Raw genomic sequence first — 23,032 nt, 5'->3', positions numbered from 1 at the left:
AGATATCCAAAAAGCTATAAAATATGCCAATTTCCATTTCTTATTAAAAAAAAACAATTATTTCTTTCTGACAAATTTGCTTCCTTGTATGATTACGTCTACCTTGTCCTGGTTCAATAAGCTAGCTTAAGCCCATTTGTTTTTTTGAAATTTATAGTAGTATTAAGACTACAGCTCCAAGATAATAGCTTGCATACATGTATTTATTTTCTGTTTTTAAATCTCATGAAAATGGAAAACAATTGTTTTTGCATTACTGTACAGTTACAGTACAAGGTACCAGTTATCCCCATATCCCCAGGCCCTAATGCTGGTGGTTCCCAAAGTACAGGTATGGGACCTGTTATCCAGAATGCTCGGGACCTGGGGTTTTCCAGATAAGGGATATTTCCATAATTTGGATCTCCTTAACTTGAGAATCATATAAGTATTGAATAAACCCAATAAGATTACTTTGCCTCCAATAAGGATTAATTATATTTTAGTTAGGATCAATTACAAGGTACAGAGAAAAAGGAAATCATTTTTTAAAAATTATAATTATTTGCTTATAATGGAGTTTATGGGAGATGGCCTTTCCCTAATCTGGAACTTCCTGAATAACGGGTTTCCGGATAAGGGATCCCATACCTATACAAAGGTACAGAGAAAAAGGAAATCGTTTTTAAAAATTATAATTATTTGCTTATAATGGAGTTTATGGGAGATGGCCTTTCCCTAATCTGGAACTTCCTGGATAACGGGTTTCCTGATAAGGCATCCCATACCTATACAATTCACCCCTGTTACACAATACTTTCTCTGCCCTTCCTTCTCTAACATAGGGGCAAAGTAATTGTGAGAAGCCCATACTAAATACCCAGAGATAAAGAAGCAAGCTGACAATAAATGATAACATTGCTTTGTTGGTATGGAGATGGTGGTAATTATTAGAACCAATGCCCATTATTATTATCATTAATACATATTAGTGGGAAAAGGTATACTGCTTTCTGCAATAGAGGTATTCTCTATTCATTTGCAGAAAACAGCAATAGCTAGATTACAGAATATGTTGCACTGGTATGGGATCTCTTATTCGAAAACCTGTTATCCAGAAAAGTTCCAAATTGCGGAAAGGCCATCTCCCATAGACTACATTATAAGTAAATACTTCTAACTTTTAAAAAATTAGTTCCTTTTTCTCTGTAATAATAAAACAGTAGCTTATACTTGATCCCAACTAAGATATAATTAATCCTTATTGGAGGCAAAACAATCCTATTGGGTTTATTCAATATTTAAACAATTTTTAGCAGACTTAAGTTATGGAGATCCAAATTACAGAAAGATCCCTCCGGAAAACCCCAGGTCCCGAGCATTCTGGATAACAGGTCCCATACCTGCAGATTGCAGTTTATACAGAATGTTTAGATCAAGGCAATCCGTATAGCAACTCTTGTATAATGTTACATATACACCAAGTAATATACTATGCCTACAGAAAACTTTTTAATAACTAAGCTAATGCTAGACTATACTAGTTACTTTTTGGATGCAGTTAGGACTATACAACACCAGGTATTTTCATCAACATCCAAATACAAGGGTTGCTTACCATTGGCAACAAAATCAAGCATAGTAATATGCCCTGAACATAGATTTTGCTCGGGCGTCTTTATTGGCGCCCGATCAAAATCTTTTAACCCACCGGATCGGCGAGTCGACCGATATCTGCAGTTTTCTTCGATAACGGTTGCCTCGCCGAGTTGCCATACACGCACCGAAAATTGTAAGAAACGAGGTTTTGTATGATATTATAGGTGCGTATATGGCCAGCTTTAAAGACAAAGAACAAATTATTAACAAATTAAAGATGCTGAACAAAAAACTAAATAATTGAAAAAAAAAAACACAAAAAAAAATTAAAAAATGAAGACCTATTGCAAATCAACTCACTGTTATCATACTAAAAGTTAATTTAAAGGCTAACTGCCCCTTTAATTACTTAACAACTTAGTTTTTAGACGTTTCATAGTATTACCATAACTTCTTAACTTCCAAAGCAAAAAAAGGGTTAAAACAGCAATCAATATGGCCTCACCAACAATGCAAAGCCAAATACTGTAATATGGTGTGGCCCCACACTAGAGAAGCCAGCAAAGCACAGCACTAGTTACAAACCAATGGATAAGTGTACAGCAGCAATTTCTGGCTTGTGTGTAGGTGAAGAAGATTTGCAGAAGAGAATGCATGGAAATTACACCGCGTTTCAGCTCTGTCATATTTCCAATCCATCAAATTGATTAATGGATTAATAACTCCATATAAACTTATCATTCATGCTGTAATGAAGTCGAACTCAGTTTATTGTTGGCATGTAGACTCCTCTAGGCAGTTGTGCAGGTAAATAAAACAGTATGGAGCTCTAACACATATCTCTGCATCCTATATATTTAATTAGTAGAAATTCAGCAGTGCATTTTACATTGTGCCAACTTAATTTTAACAACACTGTCTGATTGTTACAAATGTAGTAATAATAATAATAATAATAACAGGAACAATGTTTCTTTTATCTTTCCCACCTCGTATTACAATGTAATTCTCACAAGAGGCTTTTTACTGTGGCTTTTTTGCAATATGCATTTGATATATGAACAAACAGTGAATGCATTAGAGAAACAGAAACAGGTTGTCAGTACAAGTGACTGTGATAAGGCAGTAGTGGTCTGCTGTCAGAATTCCACATGTCGGCGTATATAAAATGCTTGGGAGCTTCACCATGGATATTAGTCAAGAAAACAAGGTAATCCTTTCATGAAAATATAAACCAATTTAAAGTGACACTAGCCTCAAATATTTCATAGTATGTGCATAGAAATAGGGAATACATATAAAAAATTTTGTTTTATGGGAATAATTAGGTCCGGCTTGAGATTCCAAATAGGCCCTGGCATTTCAGGGACACAAAGGCCCAAACATGTCTATGGCATCTTATAGCAGACCTACTGGCATTTGCCCGATTTCACCTATTGCCAGATAAAAACAGAATACATGAAGGAAAAAGTAAACAGAGCAGAGGTAAGGCCCTAGCCATATATCATGCACAACTTTTCAAATCCTTCAGGAACATAGGCTAATGAATAGAAGACTCCAAGCAGGTCATGAATATTACCAACAACGAAAGGTAAGTTTGTCTGTAGATGCCCTCCAGAGTTGCCCATCTCTGCTTCTAGTCTTTGTACAAAATGGTAGGTCTCTCCTATACGCTGACTAGACAACACCAAACTTGCTATTTGGTCTCCCTATCACAGCACTGAAGACCTCAGATTTAAAACAGGGTGTTGGGTCACCAGGAGCCTTAGAAGACTATTAAGCAGTGTGCCACAGATAAGGATGTGATTGGTATTTGGTAGCCCAGTTTGGACTGACTAGAAAACTACAGGAGCCCAGTTTGGCAGTACCCATGGTCTTTATGCCTCCAAACTTTCAAGTCAAAAATGTAAAAATGAGCCCCTGCTTTGAGGCCACAGGGAGCAAAAGTGTTGGAGAGTAACATGTTGCTTGCAAGCCACAAGTTGGGTCAATAGTTTTAAAAACCTCTTAGTCATAGTAGCACAGTTCACACAATATAATAATCAAATTTATCTCAAAAACCACAAATGCAAAGAAGATTTCAGGATTGTTAGCCATATGCTAAGAAATTTGGCACCATTGAACAACTGGTGTATCCTTGTATTGCACTGATCTTGAGGTATTGCAAGTAGGCAAACAATCAGATCACAATGTAGACCTACTACTACTCTCAAGTAGTATGTCCTACTACATTTCCAAGCTTAAAATGTTCTGTGTGCCTTTAGCAGAGCCAATGTAATGGGTGCAGGCACATCAAGAAGCTTTGAGAAAAGTAGGGGCAGATTCTCTGCCTGCGTTTTTTCACAGACCGAGAATCTGCCACATGTGGCAGTACACTAAGGGGTATATTTATCATGCTGTGTAAAAAGTGGAGCATTTCCGGTGATGTTGCTCATAGCAGCCAATCAGATACTTTGCTTTGGTTTTCTAACTGTTGAATTCTTATTGATGATTGGTTGCTCTGGGCAACATCACTGATAATGCTGTACACCGCTTTCTACACAGCATGATAACTATACCCATCAGCATTGTAGCTGGCCATACACAAATACACATGTAAATATGACCCATGGTCAGTTGATAATAACCAGCATACCCCCATATATAATAAAAGGCACCAAGGTATTGTAACCCATAGCAACCAATCAGCAGGTACAATTTACTGGTCACCTGTTTAAAAGCAAAACATCTTATTGGTTGTTGAAGGTTACTGCTACTGGGCAAACATAGTGCCTTTTATTACATATGGTAGTATGTTTGTTGATATCTGTTCAAAAGATGCGTGGCCAGTTTTAGTCCAAGATTTTTCAATGAGCCTATAAATCTTAAAGAATAATCTTCAGATAAAGTTCTAGCATATTAATACAGCACAAACAGGATATTACTGCATTGGAAAAGCTACCTTTTTATATAAGGAAGATTATAGAAAAAAAAAGGTATAGTCTGGGGAACAATTTTCAAGTAAACCAAAACAATAATGAAACATAAATAAATACCACGAATTTAAAAATGCTAAAAATGCATTATTCTTATAAACAAAAGTTCTATGAGCAGAACGTACAGCCAATTACAATATAATATACTATGCAATACGTACCAGGTTGGATAGGCACTTAAAGCATGCAGGAACTGAGGAGCTAAGCAGTTAAAATGAAGTCCCTTCCATTAGTTAAAATCAATAAGGGAAGTATTACTGAAGTTAGTAATTATAAGCTCCCTGAACATCCGCCAATTTCATCCACCTTTATGAAAAGGCAGATCAATTTTATAAGGCATACCAAAAATCAATTGATTGAAAACATTAAGCTGGTAAGGGTCAAAAGCAAGACTGTAGGACTTACAATCCACTGGCTCGGTCTAAGAATGAACACCGTCTAGAACAAGTAGAGATATTTTGTGGTCTGAATTATCTGAATATCTGTCAAGCCTTCTTAAAGCCAGACAGAAATACAAAGCTGCTATGTAAAGAAAAACCCCTACGGATAATATTTGTTTTTCTAAGACGGAGACAATTTATCATATTGATAGTAATATACATGTTCCTGGATATTTAACAGATAGAAAATTCATTACAAACATCACCTGCCTAAATAGAAGGTATTTTCTAATAACTTACAGCTCGTGTTGCAATTTCTGGCCTTATTAAATTGATTTACAAGACTGGGAAAATTAGTCTTTAGCTATTTTAATAGGTGTTTCAAAAGTAATGATGTTTTCTAGATATATTGATGATTAAATGTTCACTTGCCAAATGGGAGAAAAATCTCAAGAAGATAATTTTATAGCAGAATCCATTCCATCTTAATACCTTCCTAATTAATCAGTAAGACAACCAAGCTGCTAATAAAATACATACCTGGAAAGGCAAACATATCTGAGAAGGCAATCTAGTAAAGAAGATGAATGATAACTAGAGGCAATATATAATGCTGATATGGGAACTTGCAAGTCTCTAAAATGCTAAGCCTCTGTTATTTAATAGGCTGGAAAACAATATAAAAACAAACTGGCCACAGACAGACTCATTCTGTGGTGATTTAAATGAGTGGATTGTGGCCTGAAAGCAATAAGTCAATCTTTTAGTTGATAGCTAAACTCTAAAATCATATGGAAAGCAGACTGAGGGTGCTACCTCTCCCATTCGATTTCAAATGTGTGGCTATATCTGAGAAAAATTGGGAATAACTTCAATTTAAAAAAAATTATATACAAAAGCACGACTTGCCAATTTAAAGTGGTATCCCTTCTCTATAACTGCCTATCAAAGTAATGGCAACAGGTAAAAGCGGCCCAGGAAATTAGGAGTATTTTATATTATGTAGCAGCAATTTATTTAGCAGCACAGAGATTATACATAATTCACATCAGTGCCTGGCCCAGTGGATATTTCAGTCAGAGGTCCCTATTGCATTCAAAGATAATGCTGTCAATATAATCAGGAGCCAATTAAACAAGAGCATAAAACATACAAACTCCTTATAGATAGTGCCCTGGCTGGAATCAAACCCAAGCCCCCAGTGCTGCAAGGCAGCAGTGCTAACCACTGTACCAACAATTTACATTTTAAGAACTCCCCATAAAGGGCAATGATACACAGGAATATTTGTAGCCAGCAATAAAAAATCGCTACCACTGCCTTGCCATACACTTGCATTGATATCGGCACGAGTAAAACATATTACTCACGGCAATCTGGCTTAATCACAGGAAATTGCCTCCCTCTGCCCAAACACATTATTCATGGCAATCACGATAGTCTATGGCAAATTATTTTCGGGGAGAATGTGTCATTTCCTTAAGGGAGGCGGCAGACAGAAAGATTGGTCGCCTGCGATACATTTTCGCTACCGCGGGCGACCAATCTCTCTGAAATGCCATCCCACCGGCAAGAATGTAAATCACCAGTGGGATGGCATACGTGTCGCTTCGATTTTCCAAAGTCGCCTGAGAACCAAAGCGACACATATGCCATCCCACTGAGAATTTACATTCTTGCCGGTGGGATGGCATTTCAGGGAGATTGGTCGCCCCTGGTAGCAAAGATTTATCACAGGCAACTAATCTTCCCATCTGCCACCTCCGTAAAGGAAAACCCCCATTTTAATCAGCTGGATAAACTCTACAGTCCATAAATATTTGCTATAATTCATTCAAAAAGCCCTACGTCATCTGCCACAGGGTAAAACAAACATTCCCTTTAAGACCTAATGAATATAGTACATAGAAATACACATTTATTTAGAGAAAGTGCAGTTTGGGACCAGTTATCAAGAATGCTCGGGACCTGGGCTTTTCTGGATAAGGGTTCTTTCCGTAATTTGGATAAAAGTCTGCTAAAAAAAAAAAATAATTTAAACACTAAATAAACACAATAGGATTTTGTTTGCTTCTAATAAATATTAATTATATATTAGTTGGGATCACAGTAAATGGTACATTTTAATAATCACAGAGAAAATGATTTAAAAAAATTTGAATTATTCATTAAAATGGAGTCTATGGGAGATGGCCTTTCCGTAATTCAAAGCTTCCTGGATAAAAGGTTTCTGTCTAATGGATTCTATACCTGTACTAGGAGGAATCTTACATTAAAATACAAAACTTCACTGAGCACGGCACAAGGAATCAGAAGAGGGAATAACAAAACTAACACTTCTTTAGAGAAGTTTATAATACTCCATAGGCACCTTGGTGTCCTTAATAGCAGCTGCCTGTGGCACCACCATTGGTTGCACAGGGAGTTCAGTGCAATCACTGCCTCTGCTTCACCAGCAGTGATTATATTATCTGGGATAATTGACTCTGCCAGCTACAAAGCAAACTACTAGTGTTTTGTTTTTTGTTTTTATTCTAACATTTTAGTTTTGGCCATATCCTACTCATCTTTTACACCACAGTCTGGTTGCTATGGTTCATGACTCTAGGAACCCTATAGCATGTCAAACTGACAAACCAGAGAGTTGCACAAGATTGAAATTAGTAATGGAAAATCCACAAAAAAATAAATTGCAAACTGAAAATTGTTTTCAAGTTTCACTGTCAACACAAGCAGGCTAATATATAGCACTGTACATTGGGTATGGGTCTCTCCATCATAAAAACTAGTTGCCGTGGTAACCTAGAACTGGAATTTTCACCAGCTCATGTTATAGCTGCTTTGATACACAACATCACGTCAAGTTTTTTAAGGCCACCTTTCCATTATAATGCTGAATAAAATGGTACAACACTTAAAGGAACAGTAACACCAAAAAATTAAAATGTATCAAAGTAATTAGATATATATATCATAGTGTTGCTCTGCACAGGTAAATGCTGTGTGTTTGCGTCAGAAAAACAACTACAGTTCATATAAACAAAGTTGCTGTGTAACCATGGGGGAAGCTATTCAAGTTGAAATAGGGCAAAATGGAACTGGTTACACAGCAGATAACAGATAATCTCTGTAAAACATAATTGTATTCTACAGAGCATATCCATTATCCGATAGGTAACCTGTGCCTTTTCTCCTTTTCTACAGTTTGAAAGGATGTCCCTGTGCATACACATATATAAACTATAGTAATCCTTCTGATGCAAAAACACAACTTTTACCAATGAAGCGCCACACTACATTATAGTTTAATAACTTTAAAACAGTTCTCAACCTGTGGGTCGGGACCCCTTTGGGGGGCGAACGACCCTTTCACAGGGGTCACCTAGGACCATCAGAAAACATATATTTCCGATGGTCTTAGGAATAATTTTATGGTTGGGGTCACCACAAGATGAGGAACTGTATTAAAGGGTCGTGGCATTAGGAAGGTTGGGAACAAACTGCTTTAATAAGACATACAAGTATTTTATGTACATTGATTTGCATTGTTCATGAACCTTAGTCCTAACAAGTGAAACAATAATGGTCATCTAGGATGAAACACTAGACTTACTTGGTTGCACAAACATTGATAGGCAATGTAAAGGCTCAGCTTGCCACAAATAGGTTTTCTGCATATTTAATTAGCAGCCAAAATGTTGACACTATTCAGACCTGGACTGGCAATGTACAGATTCTAGTAAATTACACGGGAGCTGCTATGAGTTGCAATATACAGCACTATTTATTGGGCATATGTGGGGGCTAAGTTGGGCCTCTATGTATTTGAAATGCCAGGGCCTATTTTGAATTCAGTAAGGACCTGAATGACTGGAAATCTGTATTACAAATATACCTCTGTTGATTTTACTTGTCCATAATAGAAAATCAACAGCCAAAATCAGATGGTGGGAACCCTTGTTTAACATATGATAAAGTATGTGTCTCTAGGATAGTTAAAATAGCATGCTGAGTCAGTAATACTTCTTCAGAAACTTGAAAAAAAAATACAGGTTGATGGCACTTCCTGCTGAAAGCCCCTGAAATCATGCCTTTAAACCGACTTGTATTTCAAACGTGCCAGCACCTGTACCAGCACCTGTATTTTACTGTTATTATTCTTCATTTATATGGTACTGACATATTATAAAGTGCTGTACATAGATTACACATCATTCTAATTAGTCTCTGCCCCAGTGAAATTTACAATCTAAGGTCCCTTTATCATTTATGCACACTATGGAGCCAGTTTATCTGCACGGGGGATCCCTACAAACTCCAGATAGGTTTAGTTCCAGCAAGGGCTCTAAGATCCCAGCAGTGCAAAGAGGCAGTCCTAACCATTTTACCCCCTTGCTGGTTCATTACAGCCAACATTAAAAAGCACAGGTATTACTGCTGTCAGGTGTTTCCATCTCAAGTTAAAGGGAATTATCAAAAGGCATCTTTGCGCACACCATGAGCCATTAGCCTAAAGCCAAATAATTCGTCGTTTTCAGTTATAAGATTACTTATTTCGCAATTTATTTTTAATTTTGATGCTGGATCAGTCATCAATAGCAACTAAACCCTGATAATTTTACAGATAAACTTAGATCAGAGCACAAAGGTGCCAATGTACAGCAGTTATATGTATCTGCATAAATATTTAATCCCTACTGTCCACAGGTATGCACCAAAATAGATGCCCAGTTGCACAAGTGCAGAGCTGAGTATTCATTTGACAGTGCCAAGGGCACAATAGCTCATTTAAGCTTTAAGTAAGGGTAGATTGGAAACAATTTTAATTACATAGGAATGCTGCACTTGTAAAGCTGTTGATGCATTCACACTGCGGTTTCACATGGGACATCGGGGACACTGCTGACAGGTGCATCAAACTTATTACACCATGACTGAATTAAAGGACCAATAGGTGCAAAACAGAAGTAAATCTTTTTTATTAGTCACATGTGTCATGTATGTTTAAAGGATCACTAAGCAAAACTGAACATCACAGAGCAGCATTTAGGAAATACACAAAGCCAATGAAATTGTTAGTGGATGAGACATATCCATGGAATTCTAAGGGGCCAGAACAGAGAAAAGTACTTATATATATATATATATATATAGAACATAGGGTGGAGAGCACACCAAATAACTTGTAGCAATACCTGGGTGCCAGAGCTGAGGAGATCATATGGCTATGAGAAATGTCAGCACTCACAGGATTTCATAAGCGATTTCAACAAAACAAAGGGACAAAAATGAAGATTTGAGGTGTAATTTATTAGTCCTACGTTTCAGCTCCCTGACGAAGGTTCCAGTAGGGAACTGAAACGTAGGACTAATAAATTACACCTCATATCTTCATTTTTGTCCCTTTGTTTTGTTGAAATCGCTTATGAAATCCTGTGAGTGCTGACATTTCTCATAGATATATATATATATAGTTTGCCCCTGAGGAAGAGCACAGACCATGCTCTAAACATTGGATTTTTTTTCAATAAACACGTTTTTCACGTCTTTGTATGAAGTCCCTGTGTGTGCAGTACCATATATATATATATATATATATATTCTTTCCTATTCGCAGTTTAAAGAGTTGAGTAAGTATCTGGTAGAAAAATGACATAATTCTGTCATTATGCAAAGGTTCCCAATACAACACTATGTAGGTAATAGGTAACTAGCTACACTACTGTTAGTGGGAACTACAAAGACGCCTTGAGTAACTTATATACGAGACAGCGCGACTATGGCAGCATATCTCACATCTTCGGCCTGTCATTCTGTATCAGATGGACAATACAGTAGTTGCAGCTCAAGCGACTCGCACCTAGACAGCGGCTAATAAGCAAGCAGGCGGTACAAGCAGTCCCCGTTACCTGCTATCTGTGAAACAAACGCATCGGTAACAAGAGACATGGCACCGGTGGGAAAGAATGACCGAGCTGTCCAGCTGCAAACCCTCCGCTCCACATGCAAGGTTAAGGGCAAGATAACAGGAAGTTCCCGTCCATGTGACAGGAGAGTTTCCGCCAGTAGTCATGGCGACTAAAGCGACTCCGGAATTAGCGCATTCAGTGTCTGCAGTTTTATTGGAGACCTGCCAGTGGTTCGCTTGTGTCCGCATGTGTAAAATAAATGTAGGTGCCGGTTTTAGTCACCTGCGAAAATAGTAAAGGGAAGAACTGGACGTAAAGAAAGCAGTTACGTTTACGCTGCCATTTTTGTTTTGGCAACAGTGCCAGAAAGTTGTAAAGAAAAAGGGTCGAATGTCAACGGGAAAGTCACTAACAAACTTTTAAAGGAGACATATCCTAAAAAAATTATGAATGTACCAATGAATTATACTCCTCCAGATATAGAAGGATTGTGCTTAAAAAAGTTGTGTTTCTGACTGATTTATTGAGAAATTCCCCCAAAACCCTACTAGCCCCGCCCATCTGTTCCACTTCCTGCTGGCTGAATTCTCTGGATGAGCTGGGGAGCCCTGCGTACCCTACACTGTAGGATAGGAACCAATCAGCAGCTAGGCTGACCTGATAGGGAACTGAAGCCTGTCTGTGCTTGTGTGAGTGCAGGGCTGTGATTGGCTCTCCCCCTCATACTGTGCTTCTGGCAGGGACCATTAGGACACGCCCACTCTTCATTTCAAACTCGGGCAGAGAAGAGATAGGATCTATAGGGAGCTCCAATAAAGGGGCCATTGTTACAGATAGGGTTAATGTTTAGCCCAAAGGAAAACCAGCACCGGATATTATTCATAATTGCCTACAGGGTTAGGGGTTTTCCCATTTATCCAATATGTCTCCTTTAAGGGACACGAGAAAGAATTCTATATGTAGGAATTCACCCAACCAAACGGGTGCGTGTTGGTAGGGTAACTGGAGTCTATTATGGCGGCCATAGCCTAGTTCTGGTGGTTGCAGAGTAAACTTATTGGGCATTTTAGGCAACCACAAGAAAGCGCTGGTAAAAGTGCACAAGGCTTGGCAATGCTGTACAAAATGAAATATGTTTCAGATAAAGTTTTTGTGGTCTTTAAATCCTAATTACTTTAGCAGTAAAGATTTGCAGTTTTGTGAACATTTAACAATGGTTCCTGTCAGTATTTGACTAAATGTTACGGAATATAATGGTGGTACCCCCATTTAAGCGTATCTGTGTTGGCTGCAACCCAGCTGGACCAAATGATTGCAGCTAAGTACATAGTACAGACATGGGTCCCCAAATTAATATAAAAATAGGCTGTTTCTTACTTTTGTCATCTTTTGCCACAGAAAACCCTGCTGGTGGCTGGACTTGGCAAACACTATTTTAGACTGTGGCACATTTTTCTGGGGGCGACATGCTGAAGGCCAGTTAGGGTGAAAGTTCAAATGAATACATATTTTCTGTTAGTGAAAATATATAATCTTTTGTACATATAGGATATTGTACTTTTGTGAATTGGGGATTGATTTGCAAACTAATGGGCCCCTTACACATGGATTTTTGTACATCCATTCCTGTACAGTTGTTTTTTCATGTGGAATGGCACTAGGGGCATAACCTGAGATCTCTGGACCCACACAGGCCCCATGCGGCCTCAACCCACCACCACCCACACCTGTAGGTCACTTACACCCAAGTGTTATGCACAGTTGTTCCTTTCTGTGAACCAGCGATCCTATTAATTGCAGAGAGAAAATGGGATCTAACCAGACCCCCTCTTTCTGCAGCCCTTTCGGCCTCAGGGTTCCAAGGCAGTAAATGTATAGAGTGCACTAGGATATGGTTGCCAAATTATGAATAACTGGGCATATATCTTGAAAATGTAAAGCAATCAGTCCAGTACAGCAGATTGGGAGTGTTACTAATTTTATAAATGACATGGTAATTCTAGGGATTATATTTGCCCTTATATCTGCAGTTTGATTCTGTATAGCAAATAGTTACATAGTTACATAGGGTTGAAAAAAGACCAGTGTCCATCAAGTTCAACCCATCCAAGTAAACCCAGCACACACAACCCACACCTACCAATCTGTACACTCACATACATAAACTATATATACAACCACTAGTACTAATTGTAGATATTAGTATCACAATAGCCTTGGATATTCTGATTGTTCAAGAACTCATCCAGAACTCATCCAGGCCTTGATGAGTTCAAGAACTCATCAAGGCATTAACAGAATCTGCCATTACCACATCTCTAGGAAGGGCATTCCACAACCTCACTGCCCTCACCATGAAAAACCACCTACGCTGTTTCAAATGGAAGCTCCGTTCCTCTAATCTAAAGGGGTGGCCTCTGGTGCGTTGATTGTTTTTATGGGAAAAAAGAACATCCCCCATCTGCCTATAATCCCCTCTAATGTACTTGTACAGAGTAATCATGTGCCCTCGCAAGCGCCTCTTTTCCAGAGAAAACAACCCCAACCTCGACAGTCTCACCTCATAGTTTAAATCTACCATCCCCTTAACCAGTTTAGTTGCAGTCTCTGCACTCTCTCCAGCTCATTAATATCCTTCTTAAGGACTGGAGCCCAAAACTGCACTGCATACTCAAGGTGAGGCCTTACCAGGGACCTATAAAGGGGCAAAATTATGTTCTCATCCCTTGAGTCAATGCCCTTTTTTATACAAGACAGCACTTTATTTTTAGTAGTTTCTAATTTGTACAACAGTGATATGAGATGGCATTTAAATCTTTTCTGATTTAGTCAGGTTTTCTTGTGTCTAAGACCTCAATGTCATCAGGCCTCATTTGCTATAACTACCAATTAGTGATTCTAGACCTTAAGAGGATACCATAATTCCTGAAAACATCCGTTTTAATTGTGTCTATTTCATTTGGTTGCCCTTCAAAAACGTGATGGGCACTAGTGATGTGTGGGTCTGGGAAAGCTCAACTTCCACTGGACCCTAAACCCCTGCATAAGGTTAATCTGCACCCAACACTAACCCACATCTTTCTAACCTGTACACTACTTGCGCACAGGTCTTTGGTTCCTATACATGGAATCTTCGGGAGAAGTGTACTTACCTAGTCTGACTCGCAACCAACCCAAACCCTCAATGGTTACCCAAATTTGAACCCTAGGACTTGGGTCATCCTGCACATCCCCAATGGACATGATTTTTTTATTAAATATAGCCAGTTATCTTAAGTACAAATTTTAAAACTACCAAAAAGTTGTTTCCTTAGTCTTTGTTAAGTTTTCTGAAATCCCTTTCTCTGATTAACATATTATGGTCTTAAAATCCTGTATTATGTAAACAGTAGAGTTTCAGAAGGGTCTGGGGTGACTTGGTCAGAATACTTTGTTATAAACAAAACAACAATCGTAGCCATGCAGAAAATCAGAGTAGCTGCTTTGTGAGAAAAAGAAAAGAGACATGGCCATTTGCTTTTCTAGTGCAAAACTCAGTTTAGTTTTTTACATGGGTCACTTTAATCTATCACTGGAGAGGTACTTGTAGACCTTTAGACTCTGTATCATGTAATAATACTGTAAGCTGTATTTTAAAGAAAATGGTTTAAAGACTGCCTGTTCTGCCTTTTGATAGCATTACTTTAAAATTAGTTGCGAGGAATGGCATTTTAAACTGCATTCTCAGAGGATGCAAGTCAGCTCTCTTGATGCATGCTGAGTAAGTACACCTGGAATTGCTGCTGATCATATCTCTTTGTCTGACAAAATGATTGAAAAGTTTTGTGGCTAGTGTCCAGGACATGAGATTCATGCTATTCAAATTGTATTAATGAAATACATGTAATAGATCACTAAGCACTAGTCACATGAACTGGGTATATATATAAATATTTTTGCTTGATGTAATTTAATTATAATATTTAATTTTATTATAAACATATTTTATGCATAAGTGCAAGTATGTTAATAGATTCCCAAATCATAGGCTCCTTGATTTAAATTACTACAATAGCTTTGTTCCTGACGATGAGATGGGCACATTATATATGCTCTGATGCCTCCGTAACAGCAACTTAATAGGAATAATTGCTTTGTAGCCAAGTGTGTATTTGGCTAAAGCTGTTTTAGCAACAAACGGAAAATATAAGAATATTTCAAGCCTAATTAGCAAGGTTGCTTTAGTTGCCTAGTGTAAGTCAAGCGCTCATTAAGTTAAAGTATAGTGTCAGTATATAATCACCCTATGTTTTATGAGCACATTTTTACACAAGATTAAATAATGGTATGCAGTATTTTCTCAGGGGGCTGCTGGATCACTGCAGGAGGGGCATGATGATCTAACAGCCAGGGGCACAGCTGCATTATTGTCAATAGAAAATGCTAAGCCTATGGCTCACGTGAACAACTATTACTTGGCTGTTATTTACCTATGATTTTCCCATAGGACAATCTCCTGTGCCATTGGACTAAACTTTTAAAAATGACTTTATACTGCCTCAGACAACCTACTTGCCTCTTCTAGACTTAAATCTATAGCAATGATTCCCAACCAGAGGCTCACTAGTGACATTTTGCTCAACAACCCCTTGGAAGTTTCTCCCAGTAGCCTCAAAGCAGTTGCTTTGTTTAACTCCTGGCTTGGAGGCAAGTTTTGGTTGCATGAAAACCAGGTGTACTGCCCAAAAGAGCCTTTTGGAGACTGCCAGTCCGCAAAGCCCTTATTTGGCACCCCCTAGGACCTGTTTCATGCTGGTGTTGCTCTCCAACTCTTTTGTCATTCGAATGTGTCTCACTGGTACAATGGTTAAAGGCCTCTGATCTATACCATCTCTTACGTGGAGCTCCAGGAGATTTTGTTTTGATATTCGTGCTCCTTCTATGATTTTTAGTAAGTAGCCACTTACACTGCAAGGGGTGCATGTCACAAAACAGGGGTCTGATGTTCCACTTAATCTTTTATAGTCTGCAATCATTATGTTGTGTCCCACCTTTAACTTCCTCCTAAAACACTATTATAATGTACAAGTATATCTAGGATTTTTTAAAATTCAAGTTTTTTTTGTTGCTTCCTGAGGATTACCAATACCGTGTACTAGGAACCTAAACATTAGAGTTTTCCTTCACTTTTGCTTTCACTATTCATCATGCGGCTTATGTGCACATTCATCAGTGAAGTTGCATATTTATTCTAGTTTTTTTAATCCTCATGGCACTAATGTGCTTTTATATACTTTAGTAGTGTAATTAATGGGCTCAATAGAAAAGCATGCAAGAGGTAATTTCTGCAGACATATATTAAAATAGTTATCATGGAGGGTCTCACCTGTTGCAAGGTCTTTCTATTCTTACACACCCCTGCTATACTTAATGTATTGTACAACACTAGCAATGTTAATGTATATTTCAATTATTATAAAAAGAACAATTAAACTGTAACTTACCAAATATGTTTTTACCTAAGCAGAGTGCTTATAATGACTATATTCCTTACTAAATTAGAAGTGATGTATTAAGCATTGGCAGAACAATGGACAATGGAGACATGTTTCACCTACATGCAATAAACTGAGGAAATGTCTGAATATTAGAGGAAGGGGGATACTGTTGTATAACTTTGTACTTTGAACTATTTTGAGCGTTCTCTGATTTGTTGTTGCCTAAAGCTACACATTCAGGTAGACCTTTTAGGTGAGATGTTATCTGTTATGCAACACTGTTATGTGATTGATAGCACAAAGGTTGGTTCCTTATATCTTTGGGAGCACACTTAGCAGAGTAGGTATCAGTTGTCAGGACATTTCACCTTTTCCGAATCCATCACATGCATTATTTGCTTTGTCACTGAATTGTCTGCAAAGGCATCTTATCTGCTTGGGTTTACATATTTTAGGGCACTGCGCCTCTTCATTGCAGACAGATATATTTGCAGTATGACACATTTCCTATAATCTTTCTCTCAGTCTATAGATTAAGAGGGGGTTTTCCTTTTTGCACTCCAACATTTAATCAACCCACCCTTACTGCAAAGTAGGTTTATACATATATATATATATATATATATATATATATATATATATATATATATATATAGCAAAAAAAGGGAAAGTTGTGCTCAACCACTAAATTTTAAACCATTAGGCGGGGGTGCAATGAGGTTGTGACCACGAAATACATAGAAACAACAACAAGAGATCCTTTGCACTCACCCATTATCAATATATAGAACATTAAGACATTCGGTGCATTTAAGCTACTAAGAAATGCCCTTCCCTTTAAGCAAAACAGGGATTGTTTGTCCATATATTGCAATATACTTCAAGCTGGCATCCCTTTTGACCAGTTCCTACACTGACTTATGCGATTCATTAAGAATTCTACTGCTTCAATATACATTTAGCCAAGGGACTAAGTTTTACCTGCAACCCTCTTGCCCTCAAGGTTAAAACCCCCATATGGTTGCCCTTTTATTGGCTCCACTGGGATCACCTGACTGCAGCTGGGAAGGGTGGGAGCTACAAAACCATAAATTTTTTGTGTTTTTTATGTTTACCTATGAATCTTTGTGGACTTACAAATAAAAAAAAACATTACCTTTAAAATAAAACAACCTTTAAATCCACAAATTAAATAAAGATTGTTATAGTTTGACTAGGACAACTCCCATTGACTTCTACATAATCTCAACAGCTTCCATTTTTTGGAAACCCATTGTCTAGAATGCTCTGAATTATAGGAAGGCCATCTCCCTTAAACTCCATTTTAATCAAACAATTCCATTTTTTTTAATTAATTTCGTTTTTCTCCATAGTAATGAAACAGTGCCTTGTACTTGATCCCAACTAAGACATAATGAATCCATATTGGTGGCAAAACAATCCTATTGAGTTTATTCAATGTTTAAATTATTTAGTAAACTTAAAGTATGGAGATCCAAATTACAGAAAGACCCCTTATCTTGAAAACCCCAGATCCCAAGCATTCTGGATTCAGGATACAGGTTCCATGCCGTAATGGAATAAGGAGTTAAACAGTGAAATCTCTGTCCCTGCTTGGCACACTTACCACAAAAATGTAGAATTTACCATACTTATCAAACTTGGAAAACATATTGAACTATGGTCTCTCCAGAGGAGGATGATCCCAGCAAGACCATTGCTGTATTATTTACGCTGTCAGTAATATTTTATTACTGTCCCAAAAGGAAAACATGCATTACACACCAACTGCTTCATGTATGTGCTCATCAGAGAATGTATACCTTTGTTAGTGCATTAAATTATTAATGGCTTTGGCCATGAGCAGCACAATTTCATTCTCATGGGATACAGCGCTGAATGTGTTCAGAGAGGCAAATTGCTCGCAAGCATGAACTTTGCCAATGGAAAGCGGCATTTAATTATTTTGTGCTTTGGCCTTTGCAGCTAATAAGGATGTATGGGTTATTTTATGTGGCACTTTACATATTGTCACAAAATTGTTCCCTTAATACCAAATAAACTGATGTGAATACGAACATGCAAAACTGGGTGGGCACACTTTTTGTTGTTGAGTCTGTTTAGTAATGAATATTTCCATAATAAACAAAAGCAATGAATAACCCTGTAAATTATATACTTATAATACACAAGAGAGCCCAGTGACATAACTAGTGGACCACATGCCCTGGTACAGAAAAGGAACTGGCTCCCCCCATTGTGGCCCCCACTGGAAGATGTGCTGCGCCCTCACTCTCACCTTTGGCTTCAGCTGGCGAGCGTGGGGGGGTCCCTGAGAGTCACACCCGCATATGCCACTGAGAAAGCCACAAATTACATGTATTATAAATCCATATAAATGGTTCTTAGTGATGTCATTAGTTATAATCAGTCCTTAATGATTTAATTTGTGTCACATGACTATTATAAATATAATGTACCCCCTGTTGTAAAAATTGATGATATTTTAAGTCACCTCAGAGTTCTCTGTAAATATATTTACCAATAGGGGAAGTTTCAAGATATAATTTGTGAAATGACCAAATTGTAGTTTAGAACCAAATATTTGAGCAGCTATTTGCCTCCAAACATGAAAATTGCTTATAAATGCACACAGTTGCATTAATTTTGGCAATTGGCATACAATTGCATTAGGCACAGCATCATTGCACCAAGCGCATTAACCCCCAAGCATGACAACTGCACTCATAAATGCACTTTGCTCACAGCACTTGCAGACATAAATGAACCTCTAGATTTCAGAATTTTGTTACTTAGTGAGGGTTATCCTACTGCTGCAAATAGCTCCCCATAATTTATATGGCAAGGATATTTGGCTAGTGAGACCATAAGCTTTGTGACATAGGAGAAAAGGAAATGTTGCTATTAAGAAAGGAAAGGTTTTTTTTTTATTGTATGAAGAGTGCAATAATAAAATGATAGTGTGCTTCATAGAGGAATTGGTAATGACAGATTTAACATGCAATGTGTGGAGGAAAATAATAGGTTGCTTTTCTTTCTAGCTTTCTATGGTCATTAAGATCTTTGCTAATCTGGGGGTAAGGAAGGAGCCATGCAGCACCCCTTATGGTATTATCCATTAAATACTAGGCAGCTTAGCACTTCAGTGACTGAACTCTAATTACTGGGTCACCTCTGTGTTGACCTCTTGCGGCAATGAGTAGGTCACTTTATTTCTCTGCTTTTCCAGCTCCAAGCTTAGAGTGGAAGCTCAATGGGTAGAAGTGCCTGTTCTTGAAAAATATATATAGTGCTGTGTGTTATTAGTATATTACTCATGCTGTATATAATTAGCAGAACTGTTTAATAATATTAATACAGACATGTGACCAGTTATTCAAAATACTTGTGAGCCAAGATTTTCCAAATAACGGGCTTTTTTCCAATATTCAGTAGAATTTTAAATATGTGGTTAGTTTTAATGACAGGTGCTTAACTGTGGTCATTGTAATCTATCTATCTATCTACTGTATCTGTCTGTTTTATGTCTATGGGCATCATTACAGACACGTTAATGCAATTATCGTCTCCATATTTCTTTCCCCCATAAATTACTTTATCTTCTTTTGCCACCATCTAAATGCATAGGGAATTGGATTCTCCATTACACTGAGTTGGAGAGCCCTTAGGCATGCAAGTATTTTAACAAGCCTTTGACTCTCTATGATGTTAATTAATTTCCCTTTGTACCATGAAGTCTATTTTAGCACCACATCTCTTCATGGATGTTTTGTTACCACCTACGCTACTTTACTCTGACATTTAGCTTTGTAGTGTTACATCTCCCAAGCCACTCATTACATCAATCCTGTTTTGTTGCTACACCCACACTTACACACATTGCTTCTGGATTGCTGGACACAATGGCCATTCATCAGAAAACCTTCACTTTGCAACATCCCACATACCATACCACTTGAGTGTATAATGTTATCCATGTCTGACTCACAAGACCCAGGTTCAAGTGAGCTCTGATTAGCCTGGAGTCTGTCTAACCAAGAGCAAATAGGGTTTTTGCAGAGCCTTTAGCCTCTGTAAATGAGATCTTGACTTTCCAAATCCCAAGATTCATTGAGGTTCCATATTTACATTTCTGTGGATACAATACATCAGAGCTCTATTCAATACAGGAAAGATAATTGGTATATTTTATGTTGATTAGTCTTCTTAGTCATAAAAACTGCCCCAGGATTTGTATTCTCTTAGCAAATTATTGTAATTTATATAGCACCAACATATTCTGCAGCGCTTAACAGAGATTATACATCATTCACATCACTCCCTTCCCAGTGGATCTTATATTCTGCTGCAAGATGCCATATACAGTCACTATTTAGTGGGCTGGTGGGGGGCTTTTTGGGCCGAAATGAGTCGCAATACCAGGGCCTATTTTTCAAACCTACCTGAAGGTCCCTATCACATTCACACATTATGGTCAATTTTATCAGGAACCAGTTATCCTGCCTATCTGGTTTGAAGTGTGGAAGGAAACCAGAGGAGGGGAGGCCCATGTAGACACAGGGAGAACATTGTGCCCTGTTTGGAATCAACCTAGGAACCCAGCAATACAAGGCAGCAGATCTAACCACTGCACAAATTTACATTTTTATGAGTTTTCCAATAGACTCAGAATTTTAGTACTGTAGTGAATTGCTTGCTACACAATAGATTTAATAGATTTCTTTTAATAGATTCATTTTACAGAATAGATTTAAAAGATGTGTACCACTCTCCCTGATACAGTTCCCACCTACATCTTTGGTCACCCTATGGAGCACCCCCCCCCATAAGCATTTATAGTAAAAATATATAGAATAAAAAATTAAATGTTTTGGGAAAATAGGATTTTGATAACTGAAGATGTTACAATTTTGTCTCTTGAATGAATAAGACTACTTGCTCCTATCAGAGTGGCACTGATAACTGGGTGCCGAGGAAATGTTCACAAAAGCTTACAATCTTTCATTTCTGTCTCCATGGGTGCAGAGCAGTACAGCTCAGAGTGCCCTATTTTTACACGTGACTACAGGTGATAGTACACAAAGCACTGCTCAGCAGCTGCACCAGGGAATGAAGGCTAGCGTCCTATGGGTACATTGCCTTAAAATATACATATATATGACAGCACTGCACTATATGATATGATAAATGAGTAGTGCTTTGTAACAGAACTTACTGTATATATGCTGCTGTACTACTGAAACTCTAATTCATGCCACACACAGCACACACTTGGGGCATTACAGAAAAGTACAATACATGGAAAAGCAATAAAACCTGAACTTAAATTTTGTGACCATATCTATCTATCTACATTTTTATTATCAAATTATTAGCCAATACAAGGAAAATGTTGGTCATGCTAAAATTTTAATAGAACAAGAAACTTGTGACTGTGCCTTAATATATAAATATATAATATATACGATACTTTGTATTGTTACTATTTCATTCTATAAGCCCAGTTAATTGCTGGTTCCCTTGTTATCTATGTATGTATGTATAACTTTATTTATAAAGCGCCACAAGGGTACGCAGCGCTGTACAGTATTACAGAATACAAAATTACACACAGGGAGGACAAGTGATATAATAAATAAATACAATAAATACATATATGTATATATATATATATATATAAGTGCCATGTGGTATGAGACACAGTAGGAAGGAGGTCCCTGCCCCGTAGAGCTTACAATCTGAGTGGTTGGGTAACATACAGGCACAAACTGGAAGGTAAGAGTGCACCAGGTATGGGCATTTGCCCTTAAGCGCAGGACTGGGCAAAATAATGTGTTAGTGCTCCAGTTTATAATATCATTATAAACTTGTTACCACTAATATCAGTTAATAATCATGATGAACATTGAAAAGTGAGTGTAGAAATGTCTGTGTTTTAATGTGCAGTGCAATATGGATGAGTGCACAGAAATTTGTCACATAGCAGGCACATTTTAGAAAAGGGGCTAAACAGGTAAATATGCCAAGTACAAATTGTAAGCTCTTGTGAGCAGGGACCTCTGAACCTATTTCCATTAATTCTGTAACCCTTGTTTGTTAAGTCATTAAAATAATCCTGTCCGTTATAAATTAATGTAAAGTGCTGCATAACTTGCTGGCACTATATAAATAAACAATGATGATGATGAAATCAAATGCACAAAAAAAGAGTTTAGAACTAAGACTGCATGCACACTAGGGCTTAGTAATAAAATGTACCACATAGCAACCAATCAGGTGTTTGCTTTGAAATAAAAGACCACAAAAAGCTTTTTTTTACACATTATATAACACAAACAAATGTTTTTTTATATGGATTTGCCATGCATGCAGCCAATTTTTATCCATTACAAATAAAGTAATCAGACTGGGCACATGTTACTGCCTAAAAATCTGACAGATAAAATGTTTTTTTTTTTTAATAAAACCATTAATGAGAGCTTAATAAGATTCAAATCATAATTTGATGTAAATAGAATTTTGGTTAACAACAAAGTATTTGTTATGTTCCTGTAAGAGAAGTAAATGCTCCCAGGCTTTGCTGTGTATACTCCCAGAGGTAGGTACATCTGTGGCAGTTTATATAAGGCTCCCGCATTTGTGCTTGTGAAGTGTTCTGTGCCAAGATTAATTTGATGGGCACACCCACATTG

General features: G+C 37.6%; 1 protein-coding gene across 1 annotated transcript in view; it reads right to left on the bottom strand.

The window, feature by feature from the left end:
- The window catches only part of mtx2 (metaxin 2), a 41,598-nt gene extending 30,681 nt beyond the window's left edge, over window positions 1-10,917 (bottom strand). The window contains 1 exon segment of the mRNA NM_001004770.1: window positions 10,843-10,917. Coding sequence (NP_001004770.1) covers window positions 10,843-10,882 — 40 coding nt within the window. The 5' untranslated portion in view covers window positions 10,883-10,917.
- Between the last annotated feature and the right edge of the window lie 12,115 nt (window positions 10,918-23,032).

The sequence above is a fragment of the Xenopus tropicalis genome, chromosome 9 (genome assembly GCF_000004195.4).
Source record: "Xenopus tropicalis strain Nigerian chromosome 9, UCB_Xtro_10.0, whole genome shotgun sequence".
NCBI lineage: Eukaryota > Metazoa > Chordata > Amphibia > Anura > Pipidae > Xenopus > Xenopus tropicalis.
The sequence above is the reverse complement of the archived record's forward strand: the minus strand, read 5'-3'. Positions and strand labels throughout refer to the sequence as shown.